Below are 21,506 nucleotides of genomic sequence, written 5' to 3' on the forward strand. Positions count from 1 at the left end.
CACTTAGTGGTCTCCTTTTTTCGGGCTGAATACCAACTAACGAACTTCATTCTAATATATGCACTTTCACGAGAATTTGTGAGTATGCATTATAAAAACAGGGGAAGGCCTTTAATTGTTTAGAATAAAATGAGAAAAGGCTCAAATATTGTGAAGCAGGAAATGCCAGAAGCCTGATCTTCAAGATCATCTTACCTATTTCTTATATGTATTTCCTAATGACACCTGAAGAAAGAGTATTATTCGACTGAGTGGAAAGGCCAAGCTTTGATTCAATGTGCTATATTGGGACTATTTTTTTCTTTTTCTAGAAAAAAAAAAACTATATATAATAACCAGTTTAAACTGGAACCCATAAAAAGTACATAAATAGTACATACTTCTGAGTAAATAGGAAGAAAACCAGATCTCAGTGCTCACAATATTATCCAATTTGAGACATATTGTCCTGGCTGAGTGAAATAATCTTTATGGACAATTTTTCTCTCATACATTCTTCACACAAAATAATAAAACCCAATATATGCAAACAGAGACAGGAACTCTAAAGATATATGCACCAAATGTATGGTCTTTTCCATTGCTCTCTTCAAGCTGAAGTGGGCAGGGCATACTGCAAGGCAAGAAAAGCCACCGTGTAGGAAGAGACCATCTAGTTATCAGTCAAATCAATTATACACACAGCTTCTCAGTCCCTATAGTGGGCAAAAAATATGCCAATCACTGTTTTCTGAAAGGTGATGACGACTCAGGGCTTTGGGATAATAAGTAGAACCAAACATGCTCTTTAAAGTTGTGAAAATAAAGAGCAACATTATTCAAAGGAAGACAGTGACTCAACAAACTTCAGAAATATTTTTCTTATTCCCTTGGTATACTCTGTCTCAACTAGTCTCTGTTTCTCCTTTAACTCTTAGTCTGTAATTGCTGAACAAACACATCTTCTATCTTTCTATGGAGCTTAGTATTGTGATATTTTTTCTTTTCTTTCCAATCATTGGGATTAGTTTCCCTATCAGCTGGGATAGTTAGAACAGTAGGAAAAAATTTAAAACAGCAGAATCTAAGCCTACAATCTAGAATCATACACCACAATGTGAAAATTAATTCCAACAATTTTTGTCTATTTACATAACAAGGACGAGGTTGGATCAACCTGATCCCATAAGTGTTTTTAAAAGCAGTTAGTCATCTGGCATTTTAGTGCATTATCATTTATTATTTCTTCAATCTTCAGTATCTAAGGAAGGTTTTAAAAGTGTTTTAGCACCTCCGGCAGAGAAACTATTGCTGCCCCGCCTACATTGCCTCACTCATGCCATTTCAGCCTGATATCCAAATACCAGAATATACTTTTTTTTGCCTATGGGTATTCCTTGGACACTGCTTTTCCCACCCTCATGCCAGATCGGAACAACCAGGAAACTCATGACAACCAGGAGCAGGCCTCAACTACCAACTACCTTTCTAGGGTGGCATATATCTGAGGAATATATCAACAGTCCCCAGTGGGATAAAAACTACTTGCCTGTGGCAGTGCTTGGCTTGGTAATGCACCCTTTACTGTCTGCCTTCACTATCCCATATCACTGCCCTGCTCCCTTCTCAGTGTCCCCTTCACTGCCCAAACAATTTGTACTTGATACCTTGTTTCAGGGGCTGCATCTAAAGGGATTCAAAATAAAACAAAATCAAATTATTCTCAACACTCTGGGGGAACGTCATCCAGTCCCCATAAGATGAATCAGCCTCATGTATATTTTCTAGGGAGAAACCAAGTGAATAGATGCTGCTTCTGATAAAGCTGCAGTGACTAAAGGAGAAAACAATAATTGCAGCAGCACTTCATATTTCTTTTTTCTCACAGCCTGTCTGGCTTATTTAATCAGGGCCGTTTGGGCACAAGGACATAGAAAAGCCCCACGCTGAAAATTAAGATGACCAAGCACCCAGAAATTAAGACTGTGGATATCCCACCATTGTCATTGTCATCGGCCATGCTCACTTACTGATCAGCTTCGCTACTTCATTTATTCTTTTGCCATTTAAGATGCCAGTGAATTATGAAAAGATTATATCTTTCCCCCAACTATTATGATGATGCTATTTCTGTTTTTCTGGCTGTAGAGAACTAAAATAAAAATTAAATGCAAATTAGTGCCAATTTAGCTTACTTTTTAGAGTCTCAAGCAGTGAACTGTGAAACAGTTGTGATAAAAGTTTATTTATTCTTTCTGACTCATGGCATCAAATTACTGTTTTGGGGGGATAAATATGTTATCTTTCCAAATACAGTTTTGCAGCTGATTTTAATAGACTTTACACAAAGGGTACTGGCTTCTAAAAATATGGGTGTTTATGTGTCTGTAGACTGTATTTCTATTGTTAGCCTCTAAGCTATTTCATTACTTACCACCTTCTCCACATTACAGGCCATTTCACGGTACCATAAAGAGTAGTTATTTTCTGTGGAGAGTTACTTTCCTTTTGGGTTTGAATTACAAATTAGGTTTAGGCAAATAAAAAGAAACAGAATGTTAGCTTACTGAGAGAAACAATTAATAACCTATTTCCATTGCTCTTGGCAAAACACAAACAAGCTCTGATTTAAGAAAGCATTATTTAGTTTAAAAAATTGTAAGGATGGTAAATTGATGTTTCCATTTCTTTTTTGTTATCTGAAGTCCTCATTGGTCAAAGACAGAAACCACATCATTTCTACAAAAGAATGCAATGAACTTTGAATGCAAGTGCTAAAGACATCCAAGGAAGTTTAAAGGCATTTAGCCACTCTGTTGTCCTCTCAATATTTTTATATACTTGGTAAAATAAAGGAAGCAAAGCATAGAGTCTAGGGTAAAACCAGAAAACATTATAATAATAAGGTGAAGACACAAAGATTCACTGTCACAGACAACCTCACACTGCTTAATTTAAGTTTAAGGGGTTACTTCAAAGCATAACCTATGGAAATTTAATGATAAGCTATGGTTCATCTGAACTTGTCAGTTGGCCCCAAGCTGCGATAATCAACTTTTCAATGTCAGACTCATTTACTCCTCGAAGAATCCTGAAATAGCCATTCTCTCCCCATGAGTTTCCCCAGGAATTGGCAACAATCTGAATAAAAAAAAAAAAAAAGAAAAAGATGAATATCACACCTTGATATTTTTTACTTATTATGATATTTTAGACTTATTATGAATTGTAATTATTAAGAACCTCAATACTTTCTAAATAAGAATAAAGGTTACATCATTCATCAGTTAGATTAATATGCATGCATATTTATGTTACCAATAGCCAGAATTGGTGTAATACCTCTGAGTCTCCCAGAAGACAACAGTAACATATGCATGAGACCTTGAAATGCCACATCAGAAGACACGCAAGCTTAAGTTTGTGTCTATGATATGACTGGCCCAATGCTAGACACTAGAAGAACAAAGACAAATGCATTATCCTGTGTTCAGGGAGCTTATGGTCTAATGAAGTACAGCCAATATAAGACAAGGTAGAAATATGCAAAAGGTGCAATTGAGGTCAACAGAGGGGCATCTCATTTACTTGAATGGTTCGGAAAAATTGTCATGGGGGAAGCACCACATGAGATTCATATTAAAGCCTGAGCATAAATTAACCAGATTAAAAAGGAAGAGAGGAGATTCAGATAAAAGAAAAAAAGAGCATAAACACAAAATAATGAGGCAGCATGAAGCAGTGAAACAAAGCAATAAAATTGTTATAAAATTAGGTCATAAAACAGAAGCAAGTCAGTAGGTTACCCATCAGTTAAATTAATATACGTGTATTTATACGCTTGGAACAGGAGGTAAGGACATCTATACTGAGAAAATAATGGTGAAAATGACAGCAAGTTATTGAGTTGCTTCCAGCAGGAGAGAAAGATGAACAAATTTATATTTTGATTACATTTTTGCATGAAATGAGATGAATGAATTGAAGAAGGTAGACACAAGAGGCAGGGAGACTAGCTAGTAAATTTGTCATAATCAAGATGAGTGACTTGTGGAAGTGCAGGGAAAATAGAGAGAGAAATAGAGAACATATATAAGAAATAGTCAGAAAGTAGAATCAATAGGAATTAGAAATTTTATTTTTATTTTTTAAAAAATAATGATGGTTAGAGAGTTGAGATAGGTCTAGAGTGTTTCCTTAGTTTAGAGCTTGAGGAAATAAGTGTACAGGGAAGAAAAAACATTAATGCAGTGTATAGAAAATATCATGAAAGCCAAAAAGGTATACGGAAAGGAATTATCTGACTATAACTAAATGTGACAGAAAAACTCAGTAGGATAATTACTGAAATTATTCATGGGATTTGCCTCACGTTCACTCTATACTTGGCCTAAGATGAAAAGTTTTCTCAGATGTGATTTACATTGGTATTCTCAAGGTATAGAATGTTACATTGAAGTTTTACTGCTTTCTACCATGTAAGAGAGGGTAGATTCACTCAACATCAAAATCGTCAGCCTTAATGAAGAATTTATTCTCATTTCTTTTAAGATTTGACTCTTTGCCTTCTTATTCTCCAGCTTTATTGAGATATTATTAAAATATAAAATATGTTTAAGATATACAAGGTAATTAGATATACATATATATTGCAAAATGATTACCACAATGTTAGTTAATACCTGTTTCTTAATGTTTATGATGTGTGTGCATGTGTGTGTGTGTGTTGATAACATTTAAGATTTAATCCTTTATCAACTTTCAAGTATATAATACAGTGTTGATAATAATAGTTACTATGCTATGCATTAGATTCTCAGATCTGGGTGTTTTTACCCTTTGAACAATATTTTCCCATTTCCCCCAACCCCAAACCCTTGGCAACCACCATTCTCTATTTTTGAGTTCAACTTTCTTAGATTATGTATATAAGTGATAACATATATTTGTCTTTATCTGGCTTGTTTCACTTAGCATAATGCCCTCAAAGCCCATCCATGTTGTCACAAAAGACAGAATTTTCTTCTTTATGGCTGAATAATATTTTATTGTACTATGCACACACGCACACACACACACACACACACACACACACACCCCCCACATCTTATTAATCCTCTCATCCATTGATGAACACTTAGAGTGTTTCTATATCTTGGCTATTGTGAGTAATGCTGCAATAAACAGGAGAGTGTAAACATTTCTTTAATATTCTTTTTTTATTTCTTTTGAACATATACTCAGAAGTAGGATTTTGCAACATCATGTAGTAATTCTACTTTTAATTTTTTGAGAAACTTCCATACTGTTTTCCATAATGGCTGCACCAACAGTGTACAAGGGTTCCCTCTTCTCTACAGCCTCACCAGAACTTGTTTTTTTGGCTGTTGTTTTGTTTTGTTTTTTTTTGATAGTAGTCATCCTAACAGCTATAAGATGATATCTCATTGTGATTTTGATTTCTATTTCCCTCGTGGTTAGTGAAGTTGAGCACTTTTTCATGTACCTATCGGCCATTTTTATGTGTCTACTTTGGAAATACATCTATTCAAATTCTTTCCCATTTTTCAATCAGATTGGAGGTTTTTTGCTATTGAGTTGTATGAGTTCCTTATATATTTTTAAAATTAACCCTTTTTCAGATAATCGTATTGCAAATATATTGCAAATATATTCTTCCATTACATAGGTTTAATTTTTATTTTGCTGATTGCTTCTTTTGCAGTGCAGAAGCTTTTAAGTTTGATGTAGTCTCACTTTTTGATTTTCCTTTGGCTGCTTGTGCTTTTGGTATCATATATGAAAAGTCTTTGCAAAAACCAATGGCAAAGAGAATTTCTCCTCCTTTTTTTTCCCTTGGAATCTTATGGTCTTCAGTATTAAAGTGTTTAATTCATTTCAAGTTAATTTTTGTAGGCCTCATAATATAAGGGTCTGATTTTATGCTTTGTATATATGGTTACCCAGTTTTCCCAAAACCATTTACTGCAGAGACTATCTTTTTCCCATGCATTTCCTTGGTTTCTTTGACAATTAGTTGATTGTATGTCAGTGGGTTTATTTCTGGGCTCTCATTCTGTTCCGTTAGTCTATGTATCTATTTTTATGTCAGAATCGTACTGTTTTGATAACTCAAGCTTTAGAATAAAGTTGAAATCAGGAAGTGTGATGCCTCCAGCTTCATTATTCTTTCTCCTGACTGTTTTAGCTACTCTGGGTCTTTTGTGGTTTCATATGAATTTTAGGATTACCTATTTCTATGAAATGTCATTGGAATTTTGCTAAGGATACATTGAATTTATAGATGGGTGTGTGTTGTATAGGTATTTTAACAATAATAATTCTTTCGATCTATAAACAGAGTATCCTTTCATTTATTTGCATCTTCTTCACTTTCTTTCAATTTTTTACAATTTTCAGTATACAGATCTTTCATCTTCTTGGTTAAATTTAGTCCTAAATTTTTTTCATACTATTGTAAATGAAATTTTTGTTTGCTAGTATGTAGAAACACAACTGACTTTTGTATGTTGATTTCGTATCCTGCAACTTTACTGAATTTACTTAATAGTTCTAATAGATTTTTGATGGAGTCTTTAAAATTTTTTATATATAAAGTCATATCTGCAAACAGAGACAACTTTACTTCTTCCTTTCCAATTTGGATGCTTTTTACTTCTTTTTCTTGCCTGGTTGCTCTGGTTGGGACTTCCAGTATTATATCGAATAGGAGAAGTAAGAATGGACAGTCTCATTTCATTCTTGATCTAAACAAAAAACTTTTAAACTTTCATCATTGAGTATAATGTTTGCTGTGAGTTTGTCATATTTGGCATTTATTATGTTGAAGTATGTTCATTATATTTCCAATTTGTTGAGTATTTTTATTGTAAAGGAATGTTATATTTTGTCAAATGCTTTTTTTTGTACTTATTAGATGGTCATGAATTTTATCTTTTGTCTTATTAGTAAAGCGTATCACATTTATTGATTTGCATTTGTTGAACTATCCTTGCATCCCCGAGATAAATCTCACTTGATCATAATATAATACTCTTTCAATGTACTGTTGAAGTCAGTTTGCTAATATTTCATTGAAAATATTTGCATCTATGTTCATCAGGGATAATCATCTATAGTTTTCTTGTAGTGTCCTTACCTTACTTTATATCAGAGTAGTTCTGGCTTCATAAAATAAGTTAAGGAGTGTTCCCTGCTCTTTGATTTTTTAGAAGAGTATGAAAACTATTGGCATTAATTTTTCTTTATATGTGTGGTAGAATTCACCAGTGAAACTATCTGGTTCTGGGCTTACTTTTATTAGAAGGATTTTCAATGCTGATTCAAGCTTCTTACTTATTAATTTGTTCCAATTTTCTATTTCTTCATGATTCAGTCTTGGTACATTATACATTTCTAGGAATTTATCTATTTCATCTATGTTATCCAATTTGTTGGGGGAAATAATGGTCGAAGGATACAAACTTCTAGTTATAAGATGAGTAAGTTTTGAGGATTTAGTATACAACATGGTGATTATAGTTAACAATACTTCTACTGTATGCCTGAAAGATGGTAAAAGAGTATATCTTAAATGTTCTCACCATGCACTCAAAATATGGTAACTATATGAGGCTATGGGTGTGTTAACAAACATTTTGGTAAGCATTTTGCAATATTTATATAGAGAGAAATCATCACTTTATACACTTTAAACTTAAACTTACCTAAAACTTAGTCTCCTGTCACACAAATTGCATATGTATTATAAGACAGGAAATGCTTTCTTTTACTTCCCCTCGAAATACTTTATACTTTATCTTCACACATCATGAGAATTAGACCTGTAGCCATTTGTCTAGTTAATTGATCAAATCCTAAAGGATAATAAAACTTCCCTTAGCTCCCCCAAAGGGCCAAAGTGTTAGAGACCAGACAAAATTCTAAATTATAACTCAGGTTGTCAGGAGTACTGGGACATTATCTCCCTCTCCCTCGGTATTTACATACTAAAAGGTATAAAGCCCATCATTTGGAGACATTATCTGGTATGCATCTGGCCCCAGACATATTTATATTCCTCAGGTTTAGGGTAAGAACAAAAGACCCATCCCATTTCAACTTAATGGAATACAAGTTTTTTCACTCCTTCCAGAAAAGAAGGAGTTTGTCTGTCTCACTCCTCCATATAAATGAAGAAAATACATCGTTTTCTGTCTCTCATACATGGAGATTAAATTGTCATCTCTATAGAAAAATTCCATTGACTCTTATCACAGCACCTGCAAGACTAAAGTACGGGGGTCCAATGCTGTGCCATTGGCTATTGATTTTGTTGTATCGGTTAAGAACTCTTTTCTTCTGACCCAAGTGTCTTCATATAAGTGGACTAACATCTTAGACCTTTCATAATTCTTGATGAAACAGTAAAATAGTTTTTAAATATTTCATATTTTAACTAAACCAATATTAAGTTTTATACAAAATGAAAATAATTTTAGTGACTTGACTGGATTTATAAATTGTTATTCATTTACACATTCAACAAATATTGTTTATATTCCTACTATATACCAGTAATTGTGCACTGCTCTTTGTATACATTGGAAAATAAGGCAGATATGATTCTGGTCTGAAATGAATATATAGTTTAGTGGGGAAAAAAAGTCAACCAAAATTTGTAATAAAAAAATACAATAAATTTTCAGTCTGAGTCTTATATTTCTACCATTTACATGAAATAATGTCTCTAAAAGAGTGACAGTAGAAAGAAATCCTGGCCATATGACCATGAATTAATGTTTTCTTTGAAAATTTTTGGTAAGTAGTAAGTTCAGAATTGATAGTAACTACAAGAAATGTAGTTTAAAAGGATAGTGTACATAAAGAAGTACAAATTAGTAGTTGATAGTTGGGCACAGGGAGCATGGCAGAGAGAATGCAGTTAGCATTAATATGATGGCTAAGTGGAGGGCCAGGGAAGAGAGGGAGCAATTAGAGGGATCATTTTATGAACTATATAGATGTCTAACCAATGTACTGTATACTTGAAACTAATTTAAATAAATTCATTTTAAAAAATACATATCGGATTTAACTAGCACAGAAAAAAAAAAGGGGGTAGTGTACCTGTGTTGAACAAATGAGTGTGAGTGTGTATGTGTTTATTACCCATGAGGCTTTAGGATGGAAATGGAGTTGAAGGTAAAAAGATCACAGAACGTTTCCTTTACATTATATTCATATTTACTCAACACAGTCAAATTTACTCAATAAATACTTACTGAGTGCTTTATGATAAGAACTGTTGTGAAATAAATATATTAAAGAAATTTTTGGCTCTAAATGTTACATTATAAGATTGGATAACTATTCAAACTAATTTAATAAAAATCCCATATGAAAATTTATTTGTAGATATTCAAATAACATATCTTCTTTCATGTATTATGAATTTAATTCTTGAATATTAATATTAATTATTGGCTACTTCAAGCTTTATTTTAATAAGAAAAATGATATTTAAGAAAGCTGAGTTTAAAAACAAAGAAGCATCATTCTACTTAAAAACATAATGTTGCCATATATCAAGACAGATACAAGGTTAAGACCACATACTTGGGTGACTGATTTTTGTGAGTGACTTGTGGAGAACTCTAATTAACAAGATTCACTCTGATAAGTACAAGTACTAATATCTGGTGTTTTGTTAGTTATAATAGACCCTCTACTGGATACATTCAAGCTCAAATTTCATGATGAATATCATTCCCTAAACTTTATATTATTTCTGAAAAAAAAAATGTATAATAATGTAAGGACTTGGGACAATTCATCAAAGTTTACTGTAATCAACTGAATATTTGAGCTAATATGTTGTAATCATTTTCAAACTGTTTCTTACATGTAACTTTCTATTAATATTAAGACTAGACATTGTTTTTTCTCCATAAAGAAACATGAACATGTTATAATTGGCAAAAGCAAAAACAAAACACTTAACCTTTATATATAAATAATTGACACAAATAGTACAAAGGTATCACCCATAGCAAAAATAATGTAAGAACGCAAAATTGATTGACACATAGGACAGAAATATAACCATTACTTTAAGTTTAATATTGATGATAATATGAAAAAAAGTTTTCCTGTTGATTCTCATTTTGAAAACAAAATACTGGTTTTTAACAATTTAAAATAAGAGGATTTGAGGAAAATTATTACTATAATATTAATGATTACAATGAGTTTTGTGTTGGAGAAAATACTGGCATTGCAAACAATATTATAGTGACTTAGGATGTGACTAAATAATGCAAAGCAGGAGTAGAGACACAGAAGATTCTAAAATATATACTTCATGGTAGAAATTCAAGTAGAGTTACATACCCAAAATTTTTCTTTTCGTCCCTGGGCTCCTCTCAGTGTGCCCCATCTACAAATAGTAATAATAATAAATATTGGTATGGTTAAAAATGTTTGACTTGCATCTTGATAAAATGTAAATTATTTTCAGGATTGTATCTTTTCTATTTTCCTTTGCTCCACCCTCTTTTACTATGCAACTGTCATTATTGCCTGACAGAAATGTGCTTGTATAGTTTTCTTTTTGACTACAACATTATTTACTTGCTCAGAAAATAGACATTTATATCCAAATGGTTTGAAATCAAACTTATTGCTCAAAGGAGATCCTAGGGCAACTAGGGTATGAAGGTTTTATTTTGTTGTTGTTGTTTTTGTTTTATTTTTTATTCTATTAAAATATAGTTGACATATATTTATTTCAAGTAAAACATATGTATTTGATAGATGAATGAATAAGATGTGAGATTTTATATACATATATATATATATATGGATGTGTGTATGTGTATGTGTGTGTGTCCAGTTCCCCAACTCCCTTCTGGTCATCATCAGACTGTCCTCTATATTTGTGAATCTGTTTTCGATTAGTTCTAGAGGTATATTATGGTAGTGAAATAAACCAGACAGAGAAAGATAAATGCCACAGGATTCCACAAAGGTTTCAAAATACTTAATGATGCCTACCTCTTTTACATCTAACTCTCTGAAACTCTACCTACCCTAAATGGCATAAACCACAAACCTCCAAGACTTGCCATACAAAACATAATGTAAATACAGAAAATTGTTGTAGAGAAGAGAATTTATGTAAAAATATTAATATATATATATTATTTTATAAACTGGCTATGCACCGAATTTGTACCTATAAAAATGAAATCCATATTCCTAGTACTGGCTCATTTTCAATGTAGCATGTAACAATTCATTAAGAACCCAAACCTACAATACCTCATTTTTTCTCTTGACTAAGCCCAGTGAGGTAGATATTACTAATGTGTTTTATTTACTAATGAAATAACAAGATTTGTCCAATATTATAGAGTGAGAAATGTTGAACCAAGACTCCAAATTCCATACTCCTCTTCATATCTTATATTGCTTCTCTTATAGAGTCCACAACTGCTGTATGTCCTGAACAGCAACAGTTTTATGCTGAGAAAACAGTGATGACCACTTTTACATGATTTGTGGATTGTGAGAATATAGTTCTGCCCACATATCACCCCATCGATTCAGCCCTAATATCCCAAATCCCATCATCCGAGGTCCTTTAAGCTAAATCATGATGTGTCATTACATAACATTCCTGAAAGAGATACAAATTTGTTCAAATATTTTCAATATGTCAATTTGCAGAAAGTTATTTTTCATAGTGCAGAATAGAACAATGTCATCATGGCATGGAGGTATTGCCTAAAAATGATATTCAAGAATATACATTAATGCATTTGGATCTTTTGGCATCAGAGTGAGGGGAAAAAAGTGATTAGGAAGGTAGGAAGCTAAAAAACAATTTTTCTTTCTGTTGTTCCTGATAGGAGCTAGGATTGGCAATTACATTGGTTGTCATTTCTCTTATAGTTCCCTGCTGCACACAGGGGTAGAACAGAACACATTAAGATTTCAAATATTCTATGTAGATTAATGTGTAAATTCAAACTGATTCGATTATTTTCCAAACCATTTTTGTAGTTTTGTAATTGCATTTACACACTTTTAAATTTTCTAAAAAGTCATCACCATTGAAAAAATTTACCAGTCACAATATGTGTCCCTAAACTTCAGCGATCATTATGTACTTTTAGTAGATGATATCTGAAACCTCAAGTCATTCATTTCTACTTACTTATCATGGCTATCAAAACAATTTCAAATAGGCTTTACCACTCAATTTAACTTTATTTCAGATGATCTGGCTACTACTTTAGCTATTTACATAAAATATAAAACATCAGACTGAATCAGGACAGTCAAAGGAACCATTCAACTCCAAAATTATACAGGCAGGAGAGAAACCCCATATCTGAGATCTCACCAGACCTGGTGAGAAGTTGGGAGCAGTCTTGCTTGAGGCACTAAGGGGACTCCTAAGAAACAACTCCCAATTAAGAAAGAGGTATTCAGACATGGTAAGCTTGATCCAGTAATTAAGCCTTGATCAAAAGAAAGGGGCAATTGAGAGTATAATTTGCTCTCTATCACTCAGATCTGTCCAAACTCAGCTCTCACACTGGACTCAGGCAAGTCAAATTTGTTATATTAAAACCTGAAAGACCAATTTTGCTAAAAACTCTGCATATTCTATAACACACTTTAATAATACTCAAATAGAGGGTAAAACCAAATGTGGATAAAAGTTTCTTCCCCACTTTATAAGATCTTTCAAACTTCTTGGGTTCTAATGCATTGAGGATGGTTCATAGGAAAACAAATATTATACAGAATATTTATAAAAAAAATTATACCATAAAATAAGAATTGCATTTATTAATAAGACTATTTTAGATACTCTGGAGACTCTCAGAAAAATTGAGACATTGTTTAGGGGCATGAAAATCCACAATTACATATGGAGTTAAGGTTTAGCAAAATAATGACTACACATAATTCTCTTACCAACAGATCAGAGACTAATTCTAAGGAAACAGAATATTTCCTCACAAAGGAGAAGAGGCACTTCAGATTGTAGCTTTATAATTTTTCTTTTTCTAGTACCACAAATAAATTATAAATGAAATAAACTACCTCAGTTTGGAGACACCTAAGTAACATAAACTATCACTTTAATTTTTGTTCAATTGCCTATATTTTTCAAATGTTCCTATGAATTATTATTTAAATAATATTTTTAATGATATAATAGACTGCATTGATTTTTACCTTGCAAATCTATCAACTCTTTGGAGTTGCTGTAAAGTTTTTTCAAGAAGTGTTGCTATTTATTATAACTTTAAGATGCATTGTGTAAAATACAAGTCATTTTTAACCCAGAGAGAATACCAGAATTCAAATTATTATTAAAAAAAATCTCAAAATGGGCAGGAAAAAAATGTCTTTAAATAGATGAGGGAGGAAAAGTAAAGCAAGGCTGCTGAGTTTGATAGTTTCAGAAACTAGGATGCTTGCGAAAGAAAATTATTATTATTATTTTTTTTAAAAAGGACATTAACCTTTATGCAAAATTCATATGGAAAAACATATCACATTCACTGCAGGAGCTATTGTGTAGTTCCCCTACATTATAGCCTCTGTGTCAAATGACAAGCAAGATTCATCCATCACAGGTTCTTACACATGTACTGCGACCTTCAGTTATCTTTTCTCTCCTCTATCTTCTCTAGACAGCTCTTGAGATGGTAATCAAATATCTCATAGAGTCGCAATGGGGTGTTGTAGAAAAATAGACTTGTGGGTTGTTTTCTAAATATATCATGTGCTGAAAGACTGAGAGAAATCACTTTGCCCTAGGTGATTTCCCATTAATACTATAGCAAATTCATGTAATTAAAAACTTTCTCCACACTGAAATGAAGGTTAACTGGTACAAAGCGAGAAGACTACTTATTCATTAACATTCATTTTATTATTATTCATTTATAGGAGAGAGCTCTTCTGACCTTTGAAGGGCATTTTTCTCTAAGATACATATGTTTCTGAATTGTGGTACTGCACTTTTCCATGCCATTATACCAATAGGCTGAAAATTCTTGATATATGTATATATTTTCACAAATGTCTTCCTGTAAGTCAACAGCTGTCTTTGAGGATATGGGAATCTTCATTACATTCATATTTTCTCTAAACATAACTACACTCTTCTTTACTTCATTTGCACTTCTTCATTTTAAGGACTATTCACAAGCATTTGTTTAAACAGACAAAAACCCTAACCTCAGATTGTCTCCTTGACCTTGCTACTCTAAAACAGGTTGTACAAAAGGTTCACAAGCTTGAGAGATCTTAATAATGGCTTTTCTTGCCTCAAGTGATTCTACTTCATATGAAGATTATACTGTTCTTTAAAATTTTTTCTACTTCATCAAACTATTTCAATTATTTGTTAAGACCCACTAATGTTTATTTTCTCTCAAAATTTAGTTACATCTTGGGAAATGCTGGTACTGAAAAAATCTGGGCAGGTCTTAGCTCATGGACTATATTTCCTGAGGATGCCTGAGATGGCTACATTGAGTCAATTCTCACCTCAAGCAAATGATCATTTAATCTCTTCCTTCTGGATTCATCTTATATTCTCCTTTTAGGTAGTTCTAGAAACACTACTCTTTTGCATAATATGAAAATTCTTAGTGCAGAGACCATAAATTTTGCAGAGTAAAGCATGAAAACCCATTAACGTATGATGTAAATTTTGCATTGCTAAGGTTATGACTGTCTTTATGCATGTTCTCTTTAAAAAGAATGTTATTCTTTATGATAACTGTGCTAAACAATATTAGATTTCTTTAAATCCTATTTTAAGGTATATCTAGATAACAAAATTATTGGAATTGAATAACTACTTTATATGAGATTTTAAGTTACAATTTTTTATTCCCTTGGTTTTGATTTTGCCATTGAGGTTCATATATCTAGTAATGATCATAGATAACATGGAAATAAAAGAGAGTTAAGATAAAAGTTTTTTAAGGTAATATTTATATTCCCATAAATAATCCTTTTAAAAGGAAAGCATAGAATCTCTGTGTTCTTCATCCGTTTATTTCTGCCTTTTCCAGCAAATACTGTTTTAGTACGAAGAATATATGTCTTTTGTCTTCAAGATACTGGCAATCCAATGAGAGTGTAGAATTTTAGTCACAATAAATAAGTGCAAAGTCACAAGAGAACCGAGAAAACCTCATCTTGGTCTTTTCTAAGAGCAGCAGTACTCCAACGTGACTGGAGAATAACAATGGGAATGGCAAGAAATAAAATTGGAAAAGTGGTTTTGGCGCAGGCTGTCAAGAGTATTCGTGGTTACCCAACATGGCATTTACAAAATTGGTAATAGAGAATCATCTGAATATAGGATGTGACAGGATCCAGACAGTCTTTCAAAGGGACAATTCTGACGTTAGCATGAGGGATAAGTTCCAGGGGGAGGAAGTTGAAAGAATGAGATAAATGCTGTAGTTAAAGCAAGAAATAATAAAATCTTGAATAAAAATGTAAGACCCACAAAGCAAATAGTTTATTCTTTTTTAATAACTGTGTCTCCAACACGTAGAATAGAGACTATCACATAGTCGACCCTATGTAAATATTTTTGAGCAAGTGAGTTGAAGTACACTGGCAGTGGAAATGAACAGGGGGGCACAGGTTTGAGATCTATTTTGGAGATAAAGTAATAGAATTTCTTGGCCAACTTATATTGACGGAAAAGGAGAAGAAAGAGTCAAGGTTAACCCTGGGATTTCAAGGTTGAGTAAGTAGATACTTCAACTGTGGCATTACTTGAGGTGTACTTCACATTACACAGAGATGTGTTCCCAGTGATCAGGTTGATTTCTCATTGCCTAAAACTGTAATTATAGAGTTGTTTCCTCTTCTTTGAGTTCCCTCTACTGATAGTGGTTCTGCATATTAACCTTTAAATTCATGGCTTTTCAGGATTTCTGACAGTTAAAACACTATAAGAATTAAGGAAAGCTGATTATTAAAAGAAATTGTGAAAGAGCTTTTCTGCAGAGTGAAGAATTCTTCTGTGATGAGAATAATTATTTCCTAACTCACATTTCAAGATCACATTTGCTTAGAAATCAAGTTCTTTAAAGCAGCAGGTTTCACATCCATTTAAGAATCTAGAGTTATAAGCACACACATACAAATGTTTTATTTTATATTTGGTAGCTGTATTATGCTGTAGCAGAATCATCTAGACCAAAAAGTTGCAATGCTTCTCTGATGAGTGGTTCCTTATGGGGTCCCAGCATATGCTCAGTAGACTGACAACAGGAATTCAAACTCATGTTTTCTGAGAAGACCAATTCTCTATTAGTGAATATAGATCCAGACAAATAAAAAAAGTTTCTAAACAGTGGACATGTAAAAAAAATTATATAGTACAGCCTACTAGAACAGGTGATTTTGGAAGAAAACAAGGAACAAATACATTTAAAAAAAAAAAAAAAAAGAAGAACCCAATGCAGAACTCCAAACTTTCTTATTAAGGAAATGAAAGCTAGATAGGATACGAGTATAAAAAAATCACCAAATAAGCCTCAAGTCAACAACAATGATATGACTACTCTGGACATAGGATATTGCTTTTAAAGGTGAGACTGCAGATAGGCTGTCAGCTCCCTTTACACAAGATTTGAAAGATAACTATAGTAAGAATAAGGCAGGGATGTGCAGGCTTTTGTTGCTTACAAATGTTCTACCAGAGACACTTAATAACTTCACTCGAAATAAGTCAAATAAGAAACATTCGAGTCTAGTGAGTGTGGAAGCATTGAATGTGATAGAGAGCTATCAGAAGGTATTAATTAATGCTAGATCAAAGATGACTGAAAATAGACTGCATAGGAAAGCACAATTAAATGAGAGCATTCCCCACACATCCTTCTTCATTTTCAACTGTAACAAAATGTAAATCAAGCCAGGTTCACTAAATTTAAGATCAGATACTTTTATTGATATATTCTACAAAGGAGCTTTCAATTTTACTATAGATTGGAGAAGCACATGGAGATTTCTAATAGATATTTTTCATTTGGAAATGTTAGAGATAATTGTGTACTCCTAATATTAATCATTTAACCAATACTATTTATTGAGTTGCTGACATATCACTTAACCAACACTATCTTACTATTTCAGGAACAAAAACATTGTAAGTATATCACATGTAATCTGACCAATAAAAAGGAGGATAGAAGACATTGTCAACAAGGTTGTGCCCAGTTTATGCTCTGGTCAGAATGCTGTGTTGTGGAACTGAGAGAACTATCTCTCTGCATTTATCATATCAACAGAATATACATTAAGATGTCCACAACCATGTGAAATGTGTGGGGGAGAGAGAGTGCAAGGCTAAAACCAGCCATCATCATCAGTGATAGTTAACTAGAGTAATATCTTATCAAGATATACTTTAAAGAAAAACTTCAGTCTTTTGATGTTAGAAACAGAAATGACTTATCTTTTCATAAAATTTTAGCACTGGAAGGAGACTGAGAGATTACAGTATACTCCGGGGGTTGTCCAACTATGACTCACAGGCTAAATCTGGCCCACTGCCTGTTTTTGTAAATAAAGTTTTATGGAACAGTCAAGCTCATTCATTTACATATTGGCATGGTTGCTAATGGCAGAGTTGAGTAGTCAAGACCCTATTGACTCCTGCCCCGCCCCCACCCCAAATTAACCCGACTCTTCCAATTTCTTGGCTTCATAGATAAGGCAATTGAGGCCCAAAGAGGTTAAGTAACATTTCAAAATTATATGGTAAATGGCTTAATTGGTGTTTGTATTAAGGAGCAATTAATAACATAAGTGATCAAAAGTAGGACTAGGAGAAGGCAAAAATGGGTGGAATCATTTTCAGCTGTGATGAGGGAAGACAGGATGGGCCTTAAATAATTTATAGGAAATAAGGACCTATCTGAGAAAAGAGCATGAAATAATGCCAGGAGCTACCCTTTGGGCATCCATAGAGAAATCATGAAAGGTTTGGAAAAAGGAGGATTGTAGGCAGCCATAGAAAATAAAGCAGGTGATGGTGAACAAGATGAACTAAAATGGAAAAGTGTGGGTGTTGGAGGCAGGAAGAACAGTTTGGCCATTATAACAATATTCCAATCAGGGTTCCATTCATCATATCCAACCATCTCATTTGTATCAAGAAATGTAATGAACATAATTATTATAATCATGGAGATAGAAAAGAATAATATTTAATGCTTTTATTTTGAGGATCAAAATAAATCAAAGTTGTCATTTAACATCACAAGTAATATTCATTCATCATCTGCAAAATTCATTATTCTGCAACCTTTTTCTTTTTATTGTAACATAGACTTGACCTGATCTTCTCTTTGGTCTTATTGAAGTAGTCAGTAATATCCTACATATTTCCATTTAGAAAAAACATTGTAAATTGCCATAGCAATACATGCCTTTTAACAAAATCTCCCAGTTCGTTTATTCATCAGAATTGTCATATATATCATACTCCTAGAGCATAGGATAAAATTCTGATCCTAGATTCTAAAATGGTAAGCTTGTATTATATGCTTCCTAAAAATGTACAATGATTATATGCTTTCTAAAAATGTACAAGTGCTCTCTTTCAAGGGACAATCAATCCACACTCTGACAGAAAGAAGTCAGAAGCCACTATATTTCCTACTCCTGATGTTCCCCCTCTAATCACACATCTCTGGAAATTCACAAACATACAATTTATCTAACTTCTATGTGAATTCTATTATATTTGGAATTTTGATAGGCACTTACTGGAAAAGGCACTAGATTATAAAACAACCCCCCTCCCCAAAAGAACTTATTAAACTAATTTGGAAGGTAGCACTGTACCTTAATAAAATTCCATTACACAGGCCCCCAAAATCTGAAGTACCCATGGACATTAAAACACATCTCAGCAAGAAAGTGTACTTTTCCAATAACTGGAAGCAATTCTCAGCCTTAGTGTAACCCATTGCCCCATTCTCTTTTAATTTAAGGAATTTGTCTATAATCCCTGTCCTCAACTGAACCATTTGTTCATGTACCACATCTTTCCTTGATATTTACCAACTAGGAAATTATTATTTCCACCCACACTGATTTCACACAATCTAGCGGAATTAAAGTGTATGTGACCAAATTCCTACTACTTATAGAGCTTTCTTGGTACAAATAGAATTATCTAAGGTCATGAAAACTGTATCGCATTTACCAAAGAAATTAATCACTTCTCCCACAGTCACATTTCTCTTCCCCTTCTCATCCTTATTCATCTACTTGTGTTCTAAGAGTAAGCTGAATCAATTTTTTTAATGATAATAAATTGAAATAATAAGTGTAAAATATATTATATCATAGATAAGTACTTATTCATGACATAATTAGAATCTGCTGCAAATTATACTTTTAACAAATATTTCTGAAAATAGATTTAGAGTAATAAAAAAGTTAAAGTATGAATTTTTAAAAATTAAAATGTAAAGTGAGTAGCCTACTAGGTGGCAGACACACTGTCTCATTAAATCTTCACAACAAGACACTGAGAAAAATTTATTATCCCAATATAATAGATAACTGAAATATAGAGAGATTAAATAGCTTGCCTGAGATCACACAGGAAGAAGGGCAGAACCAGCATTTGAACCTAAGCTTGACTCCAAAACCCATGTCCCTTATGCACCACAATGTTGTCTCCAGAATAAAGATTAACCTTGAACTACCTTGAAACAAACAAACAAACAAACAAAAGATCTTAGAAAACTTGTGTGTGTGTGTATGCATGTATACATATGCATGTTTTATAAGCTACACTTTTCTGAATGCCAAGAAGGCTAAGAATTATTTTTAAAACAACACTTCTACCGTGCCTTTATCTAAAGAAAAATAAAGCTTATCTTTTTTGCTAAAGTTATTCTATTTTGTAAAAGGCCAGTTTGTAGTAATGGCAGTTACAGAGTAGAACGGACCTGGTCAGTGTTTCAGATGACGAATCAATGAAAGACCAATGTTAAACAAGAGAAAATAAATGGACCACAAACTGTCCTGTCAATGTGATTCAGTACTGACAGACAAGAAAACACAATTCAATCAGCGCTGAAAATAAAAGAAAAATAAAACCCATTTATCAGCTTCACTGTTCTCAGGTCCCTCTCCACCTCCTTTCTTCTGTCAATAAGTTCACCTCAAAGGATCTCAAGAGTCTGTGGAGCCTCCCAGTGGCTTCTCTGGATGATTGATTAATAGCTTTCCATAAGTGTATTAAATCAGTGGGTCTTGTTTTATTTATTAATGCTATCCATGTTATTTATCTCAGTATCTTCAGCACCTAGCAATCATTTCTCAATAAAATTTGTCGAACATTTGAGTTGAGAATCAATTTGGGGAGCATCTACATTAACTAAATAATTGTATTTTTTCACTTTCCAATTAAGGTTCAAATATTTTTCAGTCATTCAGTATAAAAGCCAAAGAATTATTTTAGCCTTTGTATAATCTTAACTAGTTATTTTTAAATGTTGATTAAGTTTAATACATATCTAGTATGAAAACATGAATCTCAAGTATACTCACACAAGAGAAATTAAATTTGACAGGACTCAAGATAGAGATAAAAGTTCTAATATAATTTGCACCCACAATTATAACAGGTGTAAATGCAAAGATTCAGCAAGAAGAATCAACTTGTTTATTCTTTCTTTTTCTACAGACTTTGATATCACCAAACCCAAAAGGCATTTTTCAAAAACAGTGTTCGTTTTATATGACCTCATTAGCAACATTTCACACTGCTAACCATTCCTGCCTTCTTCGAACCCTCTCTCCTATGTCTGTGTAACACCAAGCCTAGTTCTCCTTCTCTGACTACTTCTCAGTTTCCTTTATGATCCTCTCCTTCTCCATTTGACCTTTAAATGTAGGGGTTTTTCAGGTTTTGATCTGTAATCCTTTCCACTTCTATGGCTTTAGCTACCATCCAAATGCTGATCATTTTCAATGGTTTCTCTTTGGACTCATAAAATTCTATAGTTTCACTCCAGAAATATATATAATTAGTTATTTGACATTTCCACTGAGATGTCTATAGAAATCTCAGACTCAATATATCTAAATTAAACTCTTGGTTCTCCTACCTCCATCTGAATCTTTTCTACTGTTCAGTAAATGAAATATCTATGCAACCTGTTGTTCATGAAAAATACCTGGGACTTACCCTTGACATCTTCCTCTCCAATCACTATCCCATCCTCCCGTCCAACAAATTACCAAATGCTGTCAATTCTACCAAAAAATATTCATATTCAAAACTTATTAATATTCAAAACTATCAACCTAGTCCAACTATTAATATTATTTGATCAGGGCTTCTGACATTAATTTCCTAATTGTTCTTTCTGTTCCACCTTCAACCCCATGAATTCATTCTCTAAAAACCACATATAGCAATCTTTATTAAATATGCAAAA

The 21,506-nt window shown here is 32.9% G+C and overlaps 1 protein-coding gene across 2 annotated transcripts in view; it reads right to left on the reverse strand.

The window, feature by feature from the left end:
• Positions 1-2,204: 2,204 nt before the first annotated feature.
• Positions 2,205-21,506, reverse strand: part of TINAG (tubulointerstitial nephritis antigen) — a 70,996-nt gene continuing 51,694 nt past the window's right edge. For both annotated transcript variants that reach the window (XM_025042851.1, XM_015600216.2), the window contains exons 10-11: positions 10,372-10,417; positions 2,205-3,120 (exon numbers count right to left, since the gene is read on the reverse strand). In XM_025042851.1, coding sequence (XP_024898619.1) covers positions 2,986-3,120; positions 10,372-10,417 — 181 coding nt within the window. In that variant the 3' untranslated portion in view covers positions 2,205-2,985. The remainder of the gene's footprint in view (positions 3,121-10,371; positions 10,418-21,506) is intronic.

The sequence above is a fragment of the Pteropus alecto genome, unplaced genomic scaffold (assembly GCF_000325575.1).
Source record: "Pteropus alecto unplaced genomic scaffold, ASM32557v1 scaffold7, whole genome shotgun sequence".
NCBI lineage: Eukaryota > Metazoa > Chordata > Mammalia > Chiroptera > Pteropodidae > Pteropus > Pteropus alecto.